This window comes from Diaporthe amygdali, assembly GCF_026229845.1.
Source record: "Diaporthe amygdali strain CAA958 chromosome Unknown NODE_1_length_4327563_cov_65_473760, whole genome shotgun sequence".
Lineage (NCBI taxonomy): Eukaryota > Fungi > Ascomycota > Sordariomycetes > Diaporthales > Diaporthaceae > Diaporthe > Diaporthe amygdali.
In genome coordinates, this window is record NW_026517021.1 from 3544272 (window position 1) to 3562795 (window position 18524).

Sequence of the window (18524 nt, forward strand, 5' to 3'; positions counted from 1 at the left end):
AGTGCCGAACAAGAGGAGAGCCGATTGCTAGCCGCGATGTTGGGAGCACTTTGACATGCGAGTAATTACGGTGACGCAGTCCTTACACATCTATGTGGACGTAAGGGTCAACCGATCAAATTAGACACTTAGAGCTCATAGTCGAGGAAGACAGTCTCATAGTTGACTAAAGAAGGGCCCCCGATAGCCCCCCCCTTAGGAAAAGCCAATGGGCATAATTGACTCATTGTTTGTTTTGCAGTCCTCGTGTCATCCTGATATGTGGAAATGAGACAATACAGGCAGTTTTTCCCTGTCCCTACTGGTCGTTACCACCTTTCCCTCAAAGTATTCTTTTAAGCCAGCAATCTTGGAATATTTTCCCTGTCTACTCGCACTGGCACGAGAAAGGGTTATGCTCTCCCCCAGCTCTGCAGGTTTGGGCTCACTAGGAGAAGCCGCCATCGCAGCAACGAGTCGTGCATGGCCCTATGGACCCCTTTCCAGCACAATTCTTGGCAATTAGAATCTATAGGCTCGCTTCTAGTTTGCAAAAATTGAAATTGAAGTCAGCACTCAGGTGTTATAATACCAATGAATGGCCATTACTAGCAACAGAGTCTGTTTAGACTCAAAAACTTCTATAGCCAAGTGTGAATTATGTATTGGAATAGAAATATCTTGCAGTGAATGGAGTGATTTCTTCTCTATGACTCGATCCTCAGTTTCTGGTTTCTGGGCTCAATTATATGCCCTGGTTCCTGCAGCCCCAGTTCTGGTAGCGAGACCCACCGTGAGGGCGAGCTATCCCGCATGAGATGTAACTTCGTATGATTTATGGAGCGCGAAAGTCTGGACGCGGGCGTTCACAGAATAAGTATTGGACTCAAGAAGGCAACTGTCGCTGCATCTGGCAAGGCATGCACAGCGGTTGAATACGGTAGGCTGTATCGCCGAATACGACCCGCCCTTGATCCCACATGAACCGTACATACAACGCTTTCCAGTCGATATGCCCCCCAATCCCTTGGTACAAATGGAGAAGGCGAAACATATGACGAGTCTGAAGATTTCAAAAGGGGGGACGAGACATCTCTGCATGTGCTGGTTGGGCATTATATATACCAGCTGATGTTTCCTTAGTATCACCATCGCTTCGTTCCGCAGCTTTCAGCTCCTAATTGTTCTGGACGTGTTACATCGACTCGAACCGACACTCGTTTTGACCCTATCACATTCTTTTAGATCCATTAGCTCGCCTGTAGCCCTTCATTTAAGACTGAAGTACATCTGATTTCTCGACCGAATATGCGTATCTCCTCCATCACGGGTCTGGCCCTCTCGGCCACCATCCCAGCCACGGTCTCGGCGCAGCTGAACCAGCTCGCAAAGGCTGCTGGAAAATCATACTTTGGCACCGGTACTGATAACGGGGAGCTGTACGATTCAGCCTACGTCAAGATCACATCGTCGACCGAGAACTTTGGCCAGCTAACTCCAGCCAACGGACAGAAGTGGGATGCCACAGAGTCGACTCAAGGGTCATTCTCATTCACGAATGGGGACGTCGTTCCCAATTTTGCCAAGAAGAATGGCCAGATCGTGAGATGTCACACGCTTTTGTACCGTTCTCAACTGCCGTCTTGGGTGACGTCGGGGACATGGACCGCCGAGACTTTGACTTCGATGCTGGAGACTCACATCTCCAATGTCGCTGGCCACTACAAGGGTCAATGCTACTCCTGGGACGTTGTTAACGAGGCCATCGATGATGACGGAAACTATCGAGACACCGTGTTCTTCAAGGCGCTCGGTACTGACTACGTCCCTCTTGCATTCAAAGCGGCAGCTGCTGCTGATCCAGACGCTAAGGTATGTTGTAAAAGTCAACTGAGATATTGAATTGAGCATTCTTGCAGAAGATATCACCAAGAGAATAGTCATCGCTAATCTCCTACTCTTATGTAGCTCTACTACAATGATTACAACATCGAGGCCACCAATGCGAAGCAGCAGAAGGCTGTGGAGCTCGTCAAGCTGGTGAAAGACGCCGGAGAACGAATTGACGGTATCGGTTTGCAAGGACACTTTATCGTCGGTAGCATGACCTCCCAGGAGGATCTTGAGTCCGTTATGAATGAGTTCGTCGCGGCGGGCGTGTCTGAAGTGGCCTACACTGAGTTTGACGTCAAATTCGAAAGTCTCCCTTACGACGATGAGGGCCTCGAGCAGCAGGCACAAGACTATACAACTGTCATCAAAGCCTGCCTCAACGTCGAGGCTTGCGTCGGCTGGACCATCTGGGACTGGACTGACAAATACAGCGTGAGTAGCTTCCGAGTGTTGGCTTCGCCTTCTATATCCCCCTCTCATAGCCATAAGCTGTATCGCTGCCTGCTTCATAGTCCTTTACGGGGCTGCAGATTCTGAGACATGCTATTAGGATCTGGTGTCATATGTCCTTTACCGGATTGATTAATTATTCCTCTGTGCTTCAGTAACTAACTGTCGATGCTACAGTGGGTACCCAACACTTTCCCTGGCCAGGGCGGAGCTTGTCTATATGACGAGAGCCTTGAACCAAAGCCAGCATATTTCTCCGTCTCATCGGTAAGTTTCTCGTTTCTCAAGGCATACTGAAATCCATGCGCATACTAATCGATATCATTACTGGCAGGTTCTGGCTGCAGCTCCCTCATCTTCTGCTTCTGTCTCTTCTTCAGGTTCCAGCACCAGCGTTGAAGCCTCAGCAACTGAAGTCATTAGCGCAGCGGCCAGCTCGGCCACCTTGACTGCTGCGAACCAGACACAGTCGACTGCTCTTTCAAGTGTGCCCACAACATTGGTCACACTGTCATTGAACGGCTCAGAAACAAGCTCTGTGGTACCAGCAAACCCAGCGACGCCCACTGTTGGCCAAGGTTCGGCAGCCACCATACCATTCGTGCTCTCCACTGTCACTGGAGGAGCTTCAACTGGGCGCCCCTCGCGCGTTCCGTGTGCAAAGAAACGCCGATCTCTTGCTCAGAGGGGCTAAAAATTGTGGGCAAATCTCATTCAACAGGATTACACGAAACTTAGTACTAACGGGAAAGCCTCGTCTGCGTCAGTGCAAAACATACTTCAAGACAATTTTAATAGGTTGATTGGAAAGGCATTAGACAATGTGTAATCGTCTAATATCAACTTAATGCAAGTCTCCACATAATTGTATGGCCAGATAATTCAGAAACCTAGTGGTTCAAGGTATAAAGTCGCAGCCTGGAAAATTGTGGGCCACATGTGCAGTTCAACATCTTTCGCCAAGGCTGGACACCAAGTGATGTGGAAGAATGCTGCCTAGTTCCCTAACGCGCAATCCAATAAGACAACCACTCTCATTGCCAGAGTGGATGCTCATCGCCAGATCTCCAGAGCCTCATGGAGTATTTCCACATGTTCTTTGTGTGGGCAAAATCCCCCTCGCACCGGCGGTGAACAGATTACCACAACACGGCGCAAACACATTGCTGTGCCACAATATCTGTGCAGTAATAGCCTGCTGAGGGCGGACAACCCGATGGTGTTGATAGGACACAGTATCAGAAAATAAGCTGTGTTGGTTGAATCCTTTCTTGATGGCGCAGCCTCCGGGATTTGACCTCATCGCCCCATTGGGTCGACCCCAGCTTCCTCGAGCGGTCTAGGCACGGAAATATACAAGGAGTTCCATGAAAACTCCGATTCAAATTCATATTTCGTCAGCCATTGAAGGAGAATGACGGCATTCGGTTTGAGGCCCTGAGGCCAAGGGTCAAGGCTCGCATTACAGGTCATGCAGGTACATCCGGCTGCCTCATCACACCTTGGCCGGATGCTTGAAGGATTGGTGTCATCCCCGGCGTGACACAGGAAATTGCTTCGCATCGTAGTCGGGCCCAGTTGATTCAAAATTGTCCGGGCCGACCGAGGGCTGAGGGCACCGACAGTCTGGTAGATTGGGTGGCTGATGCCCAGATCGATGCTACTCTAGGTGACGCACATAAACCTTCCTCTGCAACCTGCGGGCCCCGGCCAAATCAGAGGCCATCTTGAAGATTGGTTGGGGTGTGGCGCAGGTGACTGTGCCTGGCAACCATATCCGCTTCGGTCTGTGATTGCATGAAAGCTCTGCAGCTTGCATGTGCCTGCAGGCTACAGAAAGTGCATGCTCACGGTAGAAGCAAAATGGCATTGTGTGTGGGGGGACAACCGGACTAGATCTACATGCTACGCCGCGTCGGTGCATGCCATAGTCTCACCGTGTTACACGAACCCCGGGTTTCTTTGGCCCACTCCCGGTCACCCACCTCAAGGCCTCCAGATGTCCCTCTTCAGTCACATGCAGGCCCAAACCCAACTTTCTTAGCTTCGCTGCTGGATCGAATCACAGGGCAGGTTTGACGAGGTGTCTCCAGCGCGTGACAGGCACGCATACATAGGCAAAAATCACCAACACGCACTTGGGCAAGTCAGGATAAAAGACTCGAGTTCCCGTGTCCAGTTCAATCCAAACCCTCGTTGCTCACCGCCAACTCCCACTGCTGGACAGAACAACTCGTGTCCTGCCAGGGACTGGCAAATTGCGCAAGCTTGCCATCATCGCCAACATTCTCTGCTCTTGCCGGCACTTCGATTCTCACCTTTTTGTGAACCCCGCCGTCAGCCGGGAGATAATTCGCTCCCGAGGCAGCGAATTGTCCGAGCCACGAGGAACTCGAAAGCCGGTCAGCAAATTTTGGAACTAAGCATCCCCCAACTTGGACTTCGACAAGTTTGCGGCACACATCAATATGGATGGCTTCAACGACCTCCTTAGGGACGCAAATACTACGGCGCCTTTTCTGCAAGACTTTCTCGGACGAATACCAGGCCTAGCATGGCTTCAGAGTTTTGTCTCTCAATGGTTGAAGCTTGATATTACAACTATTGCGGCTGCACTCACCATCTTGGGGACAATTTCAGGCGTTCTTGGCTTCCTCCAGACGATAGCTGTCAAATTATACTGGTACATCACTCGATTCTTTACAGCATCAGTTTCCATCAATGCCCGAGATAAACTCAACCGGGAGGTTCTCAACTGGCTGGGTGCGCAAGTTCTTGTGCGGCAGGGCACTCGCATCGTTACTGCACGTTCTGAGAAAATCGAAAGTGATGCCTTTTATTACCGCCGTACACCAGAGCCTCGGGATGACTACAGCATGGACAAACGAAAGCCGATTCAGTATCTCCCCACCTTCGGTACTACGTGGTTCACTCACGAGCGGAACGTTTTCATTGTGCGACGAGTCTCCGGCAACTCCTCTGGAATGTCATTTGTGGATCAAGTGCCGGATGAGTTCGCAGCTGCGCCAGAAGGAGATGAGCCACTCATCGTGATGTGCCTCGGCCGTTCTGTTGAGCCGATCAAGCGCTTCCTTGATGCCTGTCGTGATTTCGCGGAGAAGGAGCGCGAATCATATGTGACAGTCAGAGCCTCCAAATCTCAATATGGCGACGAGTCCTGGGAGACGACTATCCTACGCCCGATCCGGCCGCTCGAGACTATTCACTTTGATGAGAAGACCAAGGCAGAGCTAGTAGCTGATATCAGAAACTATCTCGACCCCGCGACTCGGCGCTTTTATACGCAGCGCGGAATTCCATATCGGCGTGGATACCTTCTACACGGGCCTGCAGGCACTGGCAAGACGAGCTTGTCCCTTGGTCTGGCTGGACTCTTTGGTCTTGAGCTCTATCTTCTTCACGTCCCAAGCGTGCGCACAGATACCGACCTAGAACGTCTTTTTACCACACTTCCGCCAAGATGCTTCATCTTGCTCGAAGACATTGACGCAGTCGGGATCAAGAACCGTGGCAACTTCGATCAAGATGAGCGGGAAGAAAACGATGAGGATGATGAAGACGATGATGACCGCTCGCACTTTGGCCCTCGCTGCCACATCTCCCTGTCAGGGCTACTTAACGTTCTGGACGGCGTTGCTTCTCAGGAGGGACGCATCGTATTAATGACTTCCAACTTCGCCGAGAAACTTGATCGAGCCCTTGTCCGACCAGGCCGTATTGACAAGATGATTTTCCTGGGAAACATCTCGCCTCGTAGCGCAGAGCTCATGTTCAAGCGCATGTACGAGTTTGACCCTTCCAACCCATCGGCACAAGCAATCCAAGCCATCGGGGAGGACGAGCTGCAGAAGCTGGCACTCAGCTTCAGCCGCAAGATCGAGGAAAACACATTTACACCAGCCCAAATACAGGGCTACCTTCTCAACTGGCGTAGCGACCCTCAGGGCGCTGTCGACAACCTGATTGAATGGTCGAAAGAGGAAATCGCCCTGATGGAAGAGGCCAAGAGGCGGGCAAAGGAGGCGGCAGTCGCCAGGAAGAAGAGGAAACAGAAGCAGCTCAACCTTGTCCTGGGGCCCAACATGATGGGTGGCGTGCCGAATATGGCATTGAATGGGCTTCAGAGCCAGGTTCATGGTCTGCCCACGCCTCCTCAAAGTGCCATTAGTGCAAAGCCGCAGAGCGGCGAGTCGGTTGGCTCAGTAGATGTCGTCTCGTATGAGGAGACAAAGGAGGCCAAGGAGAAGACGGCCGAGACACAAACAACATAACATTAAGGCATGATGGCGTTATCTGTTTGATAAGAGACTGTCGAATACACGGGCAATCACGGATCCATTTTGTCGGCGTTGACTGGCTATGCAGTATACATGAGAATAGACTTTACGATTACTGTTAGCTTCGCACTGGAGCAATTGAAATTAATACTCTAAGCCTCATATTGACGTCTTTGTAGTATGGGAAGACTTATGCGCGGATTTATTGTTGCAAATCATAGTGTCAAATTGTAGGTGATTAAAGCTATGATCGAGGTTTGACATGGTAGAGTCGTAGTAAAACTAGATACGTTAATAAGAAATTAGAAAAGACTATGGGTCTGAATCGAAGAAAAATTGGTATGCTTGGGCCTACGTGAACACCCGAAGGATCCAGATCTTTTTTTTTCTTATCGTTTAATATGTAGCTTGGATAACCACCCGTGCTCATGTGACGGTGGGTCATCGTTGATGTCGTGTATTGGAAACGATTACGATGCAAGTGTACTTGAATTATTCTATCTTCACACCCCATAATTGGGCTTTGTGTATTTATACGAGGTATCGGAAGCCCTTCCTCATGTTGAGCGCCTCGTTCACAGTGGCGCCCTCGATCTGTGCCGTCTGGTTGGCAACATCTTCTCTCGTGTCCCAGTCGACAAGTTCGCCCTGCTCGAGTTTCTTGTTGAGTCGGGTGAGCGTGAGTCTGAACACCCAGCAGCCGAGAACCGTGACACCGAACATGGCAGTGACGATGCCGTAGGACTTGCGGTACCCATTCTCGGACAAATCCCAGACGTAGGAGCCGGCAATATTGCCCAGCTGGGAAAAGGCGTTGATGGCGGCCAGAGCAACTGCACGCTTGGCGGGAGGTCGAGGGAACGATGACGAGATCCACGAGTAGAAGACGATGAACCTATTGTTTTCAGGTCAGTAACTTTGCGTTCTAGAGGATGAAATGCATCAGAATTGGAAACTTACCCCGCATATGAGCTTGCCTGGAGGAAAAGAGCAACGTAGCGGGCAGCAACGTTGAGAGTGGACATCGAGATGATGAAGCCGACCAGGCCTCCAACAATGGGGCCCACAATATGCCAGAACTTTTCTCCGGTACGATCCGAGTGAAGAGCGTTGATTAAGGAAACGATGCAAGAGAACAACCAAGGAGGGCTGCTCATCAAGAGCGTCGGGACGTAACCGAAGCCAAGGGTACCAGTGAGTGTTGGCTGTAACAAGAGTTAAAAATCAGCCATTCTCAAAATCGGATTTGGTAAGTGCACTTACGAAGAAGGCGTTGAACGACAGTCCGACGACATAAGCACACAATGTGATCATCATCAACCACACCTTGATGTCCTTCATTGCCATGACCAGTCCATCTGTCACGCCTTGGTCCTTTGAGTCGGTGTCGGCCTCGCCCACATCCTCGATCATCCGCAGCTGCGCGACCTGGCGCTCCTCCTCGGTGAAACCACGCGTGTTGTGAGGCAAGTCAGGCAGGACGAATATGGCGGCAATGGCGATACCCTAGGGCCGGGTTAGCTGCTGCCGTAGCTTTGTGGACAAGATTAAGGGCTACTCACCATGGTCACTCCACCCTCGATCCAGAACAGCCACCTCCAGGCAGCGTGGCCTAAGGTGCCCTGCATGTTTGAGAGCACACCCGCTCCGACGAGGGCCGAGAAGGCATTCGAGATGAGGTTTCCGCAGAAGAGGATAGCGTTCCTCAGGGTCAGCTCGCTCCTCGTGTACCACTTGGACAAGATCAGCAGCACACCAGGCAAGAAAGCCGCCTCGACGAAACCCAGGAAGAACCGCGTCACCACCATGCCCTTGAAGTCGTGTACGACTCCACTCAAGGTGGAGATGAGACCCCAAACCAGCATGACGATGCTGAGATACAGGGAAGGTCGCTCGAGGCCGTTGATGAGCATGTTGGAAGGGATCTGCATGAGAATATAGCCGACGTATAGAATACTCAGGCATGTCGAGTACTGGGTATTATCGAGGTGCAGATCATCCTGCAGACCCTTGAGACGCGCCGCGGCAATGTTGTTGCGGTCCAGGTAGTTCATGATGTAGATGGCGACGAAGAGCGAGCACCGAAGGTCGAGCTTCCGCTTGAGGCTCTTCTCGACCCGGGCCCTGTGCTCTGGAGTCATGTGGGCGACGTTCAGGTGGCCTGCGTCGTTGGTGGTCGAGCCAGGGGCATTTTCGAGTTTCTGGACGTCCTGCTTCCCCGACACAGAGCCGTTCGAGACAGCCCTGGAAATTTGGTCCGCCATCCTGTGTGACTTGTCTGAGTCAAGAGTCGCGTGATATCCGGGGAGAGAACCACCAAGCAGGCTTCAAACAAGAGGCTGACCGGGAGAATTGCCGGCGAAGAGAAGGCAGGGCGGATAGCTCGACCTTATATAGTCACCACGGGTCCTCACGCAGTATCGGGTGTGATCGGGCGGGTTGCTGAGAGTTTTTGTCGCCATCTGGGCAGCGAGCTCCACCGCCGTCACCCAGTCCGGCCTGTCCAGTCGAGCCACTTCCCCCCGCACAATTCGCATTTGCAACTCTCAATTCGACCCCCACAATGCTCCACATGGTCTCGAATCCCCATGGAGTACCTAGAGGAGCGTGACCTAATATCTCCATTTTACCGGGCATTTGTGCGGACCCGTGCGCCTAGGAATGCGACGGGCAAAGTTGGACGCCATGGCTCTTCTTCGGCCCTTTGGCGAGGCCACCGGGGAAGCCCTGGGACGTCGTCGAGACCATCTGGTGAAACGGGCCACTAGGAGGGCTGATGTGACGACAGAGCCCCAACATTTTCGAGGTTCCTGGGCCGAGGTTTGGGGGCGCCATCTGGGGAAACGGACTCAGTCAACCTGGGGAACGGAAACAGGCCGAGACGCGCTGACCGACGAGCAGCGTGGGGGTCACATGGGGGTTCATCGTCAGGTCCGTACAGCCAAACTTGCCACGCGATAATATTTTCCCATCCAGATACGCGGGAAACTTTTGCAAGCATACGCGACTGCACGTGGTAGACGTCTCATATCTTGGTTCGACTCTATATCCCGGTCACATCACCGAGTTCTATCACTTGATGGCAGCCTGTGATGCTCTCGTTTTCGCTTGCAAAAAAGCACGGTATGCTCATGGCACCATCCCGTCTTGTCCGTTCGTCTGGGCACTTCAAGCTTCAGTTATTCGTGTAAGCAGCGATCGGCCCCCAGACTAAAATCAGGGGCAAGACTTTTCAACCGTCGGCTCGGCAGTCCAAGTCGGATCGGCTACTTCCAAGGTTCTAGGCCAGGGTTGGCATGCAAGTTTATCCCGACGACATCCTTTCTTCTATCATTCTCCTTTTCTCAAGGCAGCTTCGAATAGATAGGCACACATGCAGACAGAATAATTGATCCAGGGCGTCAAGAAGTCTTTCTTCACGCCAGCCTTTCAGCCCTGTGGCGAGCTGTGGGCACGAAGGTTCCGGCACTTTGGCAGTCGGCCGTGACATCGTCCTAGGCCGCGGCACCTGGACAGGTTACCGGAGTACCCAGCTAGGTAGGCATACCCGCCACCAGTGGGCCTGAAGGCAACCGGATGCGGGCTGCATGCGACTCTCCTCATCGGCGCAGGCGTGGGGGTACATCTGACGATTTGCATGCCAAAACCTGACGCGGTCTGCATCTCCACTTGCTCGAAGCACGAGACCCGTAAACTCCGACTCTCCTTTAGAGCCGCATTGCCCAGACCAGGTATTTACGGCTGGGCATTCCGGTTTGCTATCACGCAGTCCTTTTCACAAATCCACATCAATCCGAGTCATTAACGTCGCGCTTGCGGTAGCAGTGTCGGTATCCCAAGGGATCGCCTGCGACGTTATATAGGACTGAATAATATACGGCTCTCACGGATAAACGTATTGCCTTGTATGTTAGAACCAGCTTGCTTGAATCTTCAGGTAACTGATGCATTCAATGTTTCACTAACAATATTGATGCGCGTTGCCTGCTCGCAAGGAATGCCTGGCCTACTATCTTCCTCGCGTGATGATAGGTCTTAGACTTTCCCGCGCTTGCTCCAATACTTGTCAACTCCAAATAGATTCGCAGACAACACGTACGTGACAGACAAACTAGGCCCTAACATTAGAACTTCGACTGTACCCGTTGCTGTACTTTAGACCGTTGTTTGCACCCACGAATGGCAACATTACTTGGAGGTCCTAAGCTACAGCCTTCGGACTCGGTAACATGCTCCGGGACATAAAAGAAAAACCATTCTGATCCGCCTTATATGGGAACAAATGCGATTTGAATATATCCCTGATAAAGAAACATGACGAGGAAGGAGCCATAATCCCACTAATCCCTCCCCGCTACCTCCACGTCTCGCGCCTCGGTACCACCATGATCCAGTCGGTTAGGGTAGGGATTTGGAGGAGTCCCTGAAGTTATATTGACATGTAACTCGCTCATGTGGAGTGTATATGACTTCTGGTAAACTTAAACATCGAATCAGCCATCTGCGCTCTTTCAACAGAACACAATGCCCCTGGACTGATTCTCTGCCTTGCTGCAGGTGTCTACTTTGGTGAAACTTGGTCTGCCATTGTTAGATGGTGATGTTCCAATTACAGAGGAATGAATATTTACTAACCCATGTTTAGAGAGTCAACCGGATCATCGGCATCTTTGACGACCTCAGCAAGGTCATTTCTCTTTTTAGTGGCGTTCGTCGCAGGAGTGGTTGCACCTTGGGGCAGCCGAGGCATACAAGGTACGACTTGGTGCGGCACGACGGGCATCTTGACAGAAGCATCACTGTCCATCTCCGGAAGGTGCTCCATTGTACCATTGGTACTTTCGGCTTTCTGAGCTTCTTTCGTGGCGAGCTCCTTGAAAAATCCGGTGAATCTGGATTCGGGTCTGGTACTTTTGTCTTGCGCGGACTCAAGGTACTGTTCCAATTCTGTCGAAGCCTCTGTGTATGCCACTTGTGCGTTTGTGTTGGCTCCGGCTGGTGCTGATGTTGTCCATGGGGCAGATGCCTGACGTGGTTGGGAGGGCACGCTGACGGGGAGCTTGCCAGAGCCTTGAGACCCCAGCTGAATATTCTCAGCCTCTTTGAGACGCCTTTCGAGATCACCGAGCTGGAGAATCACATAGTCTGCGGTCCTGCTGGAACGGTCGCGCTCTGCCTCAACGCGTTGTAAAATGCGCTTGGTGCGGTTGAGCTCCTCATCTTTCTCCTGAATGGTTCGCTGGGCCTGCTCCAGTTCTTGCTCTCTCATCTGAAGAACACTTTTGGTTCGTGCAAACACCCGGTCGAGCGCATCATTCAGATTACGTTGTAAAACGAACTGGGCGTCGCATTCCACCAGCCGCGCCTCATAGGCAGCAAGCTGCCTTGTGGCGTCTAATAATCTTTCCTCACTAAAGACAAAACTTTGCAGGGCCGCGCCCGTCATTGGGCCTAATTGTACAAAGGCTGCAAAGAGTTCTCCTGCATGTATGATCAGGTCACTGAGCCGTCTCATACCGTCATTGTTCATTATCTCTATTGACGCGTTCCGCAGAAGGAGGTTGTCGAAGTCTTTATATTGGCCGAGTCTTGCCACCATGTAATTTCTCATAGCCGACCATGTATTCGGCTCGATTCCGGAGGGCAGATATAGCCGCATGTCTTCCAGCACGAAATTCACGGCGTCCAGCCGTTGCTGTTGTTCGTGTGCTTCCGGGCTCGGAAGTGACATTCCTGTCGTTTGTTCCATCTGGTGATCGGGGCTCTGGTTGTAGCTCCTAGGAAGAGGGTAGAAAGATATTAAATGAGGTGTGATGCATGGAAGAGATCATAGAGGCCAAGAACAGTTCGGTCCATTCTTTTTATCCTGCGAGAGCCAAATAATTATTTTGAAAATGATATGGGCCATTATTTATACTAGTGAACTAAGCTTCAAGATAGTGTCACTCTATCTAGAAGTCTAAGGCTGAATTGAAACACTAGAAGGACTCGGGGATGGCCTGCCCACATATTTATCTATGGTATTTTAAAGAACTCATTCATTAATGCTGAATGATTTTGCAAAAAAAAATTATTGCTCAACACTGTGTGGCTGGACATGTGGTCAAGAACCGTGTTGTGTGCGCTAATGCCCCGCTAATTCTTGGGCATTGCAAGTGCGCACAACAACTTGACCTTCACTTCGAATATCTACCTCCAGCAGCCCATAAATTTGGTGCCAACTGCGTGCGGAAACTCATACTACTAGGTAATCTCAATCCTGATCACTTCTGTGTCTTTGTGCTATCGCAATTTGCTCCTTCTACTGCTTGATTCAGCTTAGTAGGCCATCAACATCATGTAAGTCCATTGTGTTCAGCCACATATAGAGTCTAATACAAGTGCTGGATCAGCCGCATGACTTGAGCCTACAATGGTAGGATTCACCGGGAGTAGATGCCACGAGTCTGCTCTTTTGTGTAGGTTGGACCTGGCCTCAAATAGCAAGCTCCCGCCCGTTCGCAGCGTTGTCTACGTAAAGCCTCGATTTATACACACAGGAAGCAGTGGTAGCCAACTGCTGTCCATGTCCACCACATTATGTATGGACCATCAACTTTTGGTTCGGTCGCGATTAGCAATGATGCAACAAATGCCGAATTGCTTTGGTGCGCATATGTTTTCGCACGCACCGATCAATATATCTGCAAGGAATCTCTTCGACGTGAAAAGGATTCATATGTTGATGCTGAAATGTTGAAACACATGCATTATTGCAAATTTGTTTCTTTTGTGTTATTCACGAATTTTGGTATGTTTACAGACGAATTTGAGAATCGGTCCTCAATGAAAATACTTCTTCATGTTCTGAATTACTCTTTTCCCTTTTCGCTCACGTCTGTTATTGGATATGCACAGGCCAATCACTGAATTAGCACCCTGTTATCCTCGGCTATCCTGCCTTTTGTTGCGTGCGTTACATCAAGTGGCTCATTCAACCCTCCCAGCTTATATAGATATATATACTGCAGTGCTCGAATTATCTCCAAGACCCTCAATCAGTATTCAGCCCCGTGAACATGCTGCCATCATCGGTGTTGGTGATGTGCCTTTGCAAGTGGGTCACGATGTAATACGACCGCGGAAAAAACCGTGAGTGGATATTGAGCTGCGAAGATTAGCAAACCTTTCCCATACAAGGCTAGGCAGTATGTAGACTGGGGAAACGACCGTACGCAGTTGGCAACGAATCGAATCTCAAAATGAAATAGCACGAGAGCCCAATGTTGGAACTAAGGAAATATGTGACAAGCCGATGGAGAGCTGCGGCATTATTTTGGGCCATAACGACCAAGAATGGCGACATGTACGTCAGAATGTAGCCCAATGCGCGACTGTTGGGCATCAGATGCACAAACACGCCCCTTCTGCGTGGAGATCTGGTTTTTGGGACGTAAACATTATCTACAGTCATGACGAAGACCTTGAGTTGCCCAGCAGTGGTCTGTTGCCTGCAAATCAGGAAACGATCAACTCATTGGGCAGAACACAAAGCTTATTCCCAACAGCAGGCTTGAAAGAGACCAAAAGGTGGATAAGGATGTAATTGATGGTAAACGTGTCCCCTAACCTGAGAGATAGCGGTGTGACAGCAATGGAGTCTTCTCAAGTCCAGAAATCATCGTCTTGTAAATACTTCGGCCCATACACCCACGGAAGACGACCGTCTGCTGTGCAATTTGGGTCTCAGCTGCCATAATTTCAATTTCGTATCTGAGATGTTTTGTCGCGTGTGATAGATCTCTTCGAACAACAACACTTGATTGTTATCGACTCATCGTTTCTCTGACCTAAGCCTTCTAAGGTTCCTCCGGCGCGGAGAGGATTATCGGCTTACATCGTCGGACTTGAGACTAGAATCAATATCTAAGACAATTCTTTGCTAAGGATTTTCAAGACTGCAAAGTGCGTAATTGTGCGGGTTATTTTTGTATTCTTTGTGTTGCTTTCGCATGCCCAAATCCGACTTGGGATTCACCCGGGGCAAGTTCCCGGCGATCCCGAGCTTGAATCCTGAATCCTGATCCATGGGAGATTGTCAAAATCAGACTGCTCCACAAAAGCCTGACAATCTCTGTGCTACAAGTACACGGCGTGAGGATGAAAACTGCCGTGTTATTTGGCTCAAGGGATGGGCTTGAAGGGGAAGCCGGAATCCCCACACAGGGCTTGAGAATCTCCACCAAGGATGCACATTTGGGCTTGACTCACCCCAGCGTATATGAGCAGGAGTAAGATGGCAGTCTGATCCCACCCGGAACTTGTCTTTTATCGAGCCGGAGCCAATTACGCGGTACGTAAGTAATCGTCACGCAGGCATTGCTGCTGAGAAGGAATTCTCCGGAATGAGCCTCTTGGGAGTTGAGGTAACAAGAAAGTGCTATTAATACTAGCAATGAAGGTTACAAACGCAACTGCGCTATGTGCTAGCAAATCCCAGAACCTTGTCTCGGATGACTCGGTGAGAAACCTAGCTCTTGAGGGTTGTGACAGGCGACTTGCAAGGTGGTACAATGATGGGTGTTCGTGCCTTGCATTCAGTTCGGGTCGGTCTACACTTAAAAGCAAGGGTTGCACGGATTAGAATGCTTCTAGAACGCTTCCACCTGGAGCGTGACGTTCAGGCGTTCTCAATTCGTTGTTTGGATCATTCCCATCTGCTCGGGCCGCGTGGGTCAGTTCGCATTGAAGTGAGGGTCCACAAGCCGAACATTAGGTTTGCTCTGTTCCCTGAAACTTTATTCACCAGCTGTTATGGGTGGGTCAGCAGCGCAAAAGTTCGACAAGACTTCTGGACCATCATCTCGGCCGGGTTCCCCATCGAAGCGTCATCTTGCCTGAGAACTTGTCTAGTAACCTAGGCAGTGCTCCTCATGCAGAAGGTTGTTGGTGCCCATCTTCCTATCACAAAAGGAGACGCGCTTCTTGGAGAAGAAGAGCCCACGTAACTTCTCCACTGCGGAACTCTTAACACCGGGCGTGTCGCACATCACAGGTGATCCCAACCCCAGAACTCGAAAGATAGTCAGCGCTTAAGGACCAGGCAAGGCGAGTGTGGCTAGATCACCGTGGAGACGCCCTCAGAGGATGTGGCAGAGTCCCCGCTGTTTACCGCCCAAAACAAAAACATGGCTGTTCTGCAGTCTGTTCTGCAATTGTCGTCGATAATGCAGCGATGCATCTTTCTTCCCAGGCCCGAATAAATGTTGGCTGCATATATACTACATTTGGATATGAATAGAGCCGATGCGTCCGGCGTGATATCCTCACGTGGGATCGTGTGTAGACCGTAGGGATCTCGATGCTGTGCAAAGTCTGCGACAGCCTTCCTCCTCCTGTGTCCCCATAGACCCATTTAATTCGTGGCCTTCTCCAGAGTTCATGTTGTTTTTTTGCCAGCACCCACCTTTCTGTGCCGGCAACTGAGAAGAGAACCCTAACCCCACCGCGTCGCATTGATGGTTATGCCTACACCCGTTTTCCCATGACTGCAACACAGCCGTTTGTCTCAGCCGAGAAATTATTCGAAATGCTAATCCTCCTTGTTGGAGAGCCCAATACGCCGTTGTCGTGGTAGCAGCAGCTGAGCTCTTGAGGCCCAACTTGGCCAACCCCTTGGCTTTGTCGGTGTCGCATTCCCAGTTGGGCAACACAAGGCCCTCCCGAAATTCCCATCGGGCATTAACGACGGGTGGAGCATCCGAGAAAGGATTGACAGGGTGAGTCCCGGCTCAAACAAAATGAGATATCAAGGAGCCTTCCCACGACAAATGCCAGCCACCGACCGCTTCTTGTTCCAACCTCAACTGCGTTTTCCGGGCGATTCATTCCTTTTCCCCAAAGCTTCAAGGCTGCGCAGGAGGGCAGAGACGGGAATATTGGTCCCTTCGAAACGGCGCGGGACGCAATGGCAGCGGCAATAATGGCAGAGATGGAGAAGGCGGCGTGCTGCATGATCCAGGTCATCAAGGACACACCGGATCTGAGGAACACAAAATTGGCCTTCTCCGGGGACATGGCCATCCGGAAATACCTACCGGAGTACGGGCAGCAACACGCAGGAGTAAGTCACCCCAGAAGTGGCGTGTGTTCATGAAGTGATGCAAGACTAACGCCATCCGCAGCAAAGCATCGATCTCATCGTCAACTCGTCGACCTCGGCCAGCCTGCTCAGGAAGAAGCTCCTGCAACATCCGATGTCTCCGGTCATCGAGTCATCGCAGGTTCTGTACTACCAGACCTCGCCACCAACGACCTCGTCAAAGTCGCGGCCTGCATCGCCGGCATCGGGCTTCGAGGTTCGCATCACGCCTGAGATGCTGTGCCCTTTTCTCCCCAGCGCGGCGAAGCCAGCTAGTGGGATCCAGCCTTCTCCTGACCAGCTGCCCTACATCTCGCTGGTAGACCTGATCGTGTTCAAGATGGATGCGTGCGGCCTTCGCGACTCAACCCAGAGCAAGCAGACCGAAGTGCGACATGCGGCCGCACTGCTCGAGCTGGCAACGGAGCACAGCGCTCTGACGCTGAACGATGACCAGGCACGCGTGGTCGAGGAAAGCTTGGCGGATGTGCTCCGCCACGCTGTGCCCGACAAGCAGTCCAAAGCGTGGTGGCAGTCCCGGCTAAACGGCACGTGTGACCCCGACGCACGCAAGCCAGTCAAGGAGGTTCTCACCGACCTGCTCGAGAACATGAGCCTAGACGAGGCTGCCAAGAAGTCGCCCACCACCGAGGCCGGGCCAAGGGGTGTTCTCGGCCGGACATCCAGCTCCAGCTCGAAGACATCGCTCACCTCTCTGACTTCGGCATCGTCGGCCAGCTCGCCGATGAGCCCAACCACGCCCTCCTTCCCCCCACACTCACGCACGGCCTCGAAAGACCTCAATGCGTCTGGGCCCATGCGGCCGAGGAAGTTCAGCACGTCCCAGAACAGCCCGGTGAAGATGTCCCACTCCCGAAAGAAGAGCGTCGACCAAGGGAAGCCCGCGAGGCACAGCCAGATCTTGGGCAGCCTCCCTGTCGGCAACATTGCACACAATTCACTCCTCGACGATGGCCTCCGTGCTTCTCCGGGGCTGGCCCTGACTGCGAGGTTTGAGTCCACCCCTGAGGATGGCAACCTTGTGACCGGCTCATACTTCTGATGCCTGCAAAGGCCCTTTCTTGCTTGTTTCTACGTCTGGTTTTCTCCGCTCCTCGCTCTACAACTGCATCTGAGCGCAAGCATATTTCCTAGATTTTGTCTTTATCAGCGAGCATGTTTTGTTTCAAGCGTCTTCATGTAATGGTTCAAATGATTTTGGTATGGTTGCATTGGGTTTTAAAAAGTTCTTGGATTTTTTGCGATGTTTCGTGAAGCTGTTTCGTCTTGCTATACCACAAATACCCCGATAGATTGATTGGTTTCTCGGTTTGGACTTGGACAAAAAGCTGCATAGCTGGACGCGAATTTCTTTTGTTTCACGGAACCATACTGTAATGTATCATACTTGTATTATTGTACTGCGCGATAGATAGTGTCGGGAACCCCCCTAAAAATATCTCCTTTGTCTTTTTTAAAACTGTGTCATCGCGTTTAGTTTGTGACAATGTCGTGACAACACTGGTTGATTTCGTCTTCTGGACAAAATTGAGCGGTGTTTTGCAGACCTCTTCCTGGGGATTGTGAATCCGGCTCTTTCGACACGTGCTTTCTCAGGTCCAAGGCGTCATTGACGATTCGGAATATCAGGACTGCGCCCCGGACGATCAATATATCGACATCATCACCTCTAGAGCATCAATACGGGCAAAAATCTGCGGAAGACTCTGAGTCATATTGCGCAACATTTGACTCATACCAGCTTCATAGCCACGGACGCGTAG

General features: G+C 51.2%; 5 protein-coding genes across 5 annotated transcripts; 3 read left to right on the plus strand and 2 right to left on the minus strand.

The window, feature by feature from the left end:
• Positions 1 to 1287: 1287 nt before the first annotated feature.
• J7T55_006651 (glycosyl hydrolase family 10) lies at positions 1288 to 3016 on the plus strand (the record flags this gene model as incomplete). Its single annotated transcript, XM_053131017.1, has 4 exons — positions 1288 to 1851; positions 1948 to 2304; positions 2500 to 2589; positions 2657 to 3016. 4 exons carry the CDS (start codon positions 1288 to 1290, stop codon positions 3014 to 3016), a joined length of 1371 nt encoding a protein of 456 aa, XP_053001415.1.
• A 1774-nt stretch (positions 3017 to 4790) lies between these two features.
• Positions 4791 to 6614, plus strand: J7T55_006652 (mitochondrial chaperone bcs1; the record flags this gene model as incomplete). The annotated part of the gene is made up of 1 exon (XM_053131029.1): positions 4791 to 6614. The coding sequence occupies one exon, from the start codon at positions 4791 to 4793 to the stop codon at positions 6612 to 6614; it is 1824 nt and encodes a 607-aa protein (XP_053001416.1).
• A 537-nt stretch (positions 6615 to 7151) lies between these two features.
• On the minus strand, positions 7152 to 8884 carry J7T55_006653 (tartrate transporter; the record flags this gene model as incomplete). Its single annotated transcript, XM_053131040.1, has 4 exons — positions 7152 to 7515; positions 7581 to 7825; positions 7884 to 8126; positions 8183 to 8884. The coding sequence occupies 4 exons, from the start codon at positions 8882 to 8884 to the stop codon at positions 7152 to 7154; spliced, it is 1554 nt and encodes a 517-aa protein (XP_053001417.1).
• A 2366-nt stretch (positions 8885 to 11250) lies between these two features.
• On the minus strand, positions 11251 to 12369 carry J7T55_006654 (uncharacterized protein; the record flags this gene model as incomplete). Its single annotated transcript, XM_053131051.1, has 1 exon — positions 11251 to 12369. The coding sequence occupies one exon, from the start codon at positions 12367 to 12369 to the stop codon at positions 11251 to 11253; it is 1119 nt and encodes a 372-aa protein (XP_053001418.1).
• Positions 12370 to 15787: 3418 nt separating this feature from the next.
• On the plus strand, positions 15788 to 17803 carry J7T55_006655 (uncharacterized protein; the record flags this gene model as incomplete). The annotated part of the gene is made up of 4 exons (XM_053131062.1): positions 15788 to 15801; positions 16211 to 16378; positions 16503 to 16722; positions 16784 to 17803. The coding sequence occupies 4 exons, from the start codon at positions 15788 to 15790 to the stop codon at positions 17801 to 17803; spliced, it is 1422 nt and encodes a 473-aa protein (XP_053001419.1).
• Between the last annotated feature and the right edge of the window lie 721 nt (positions 17804 to 18524).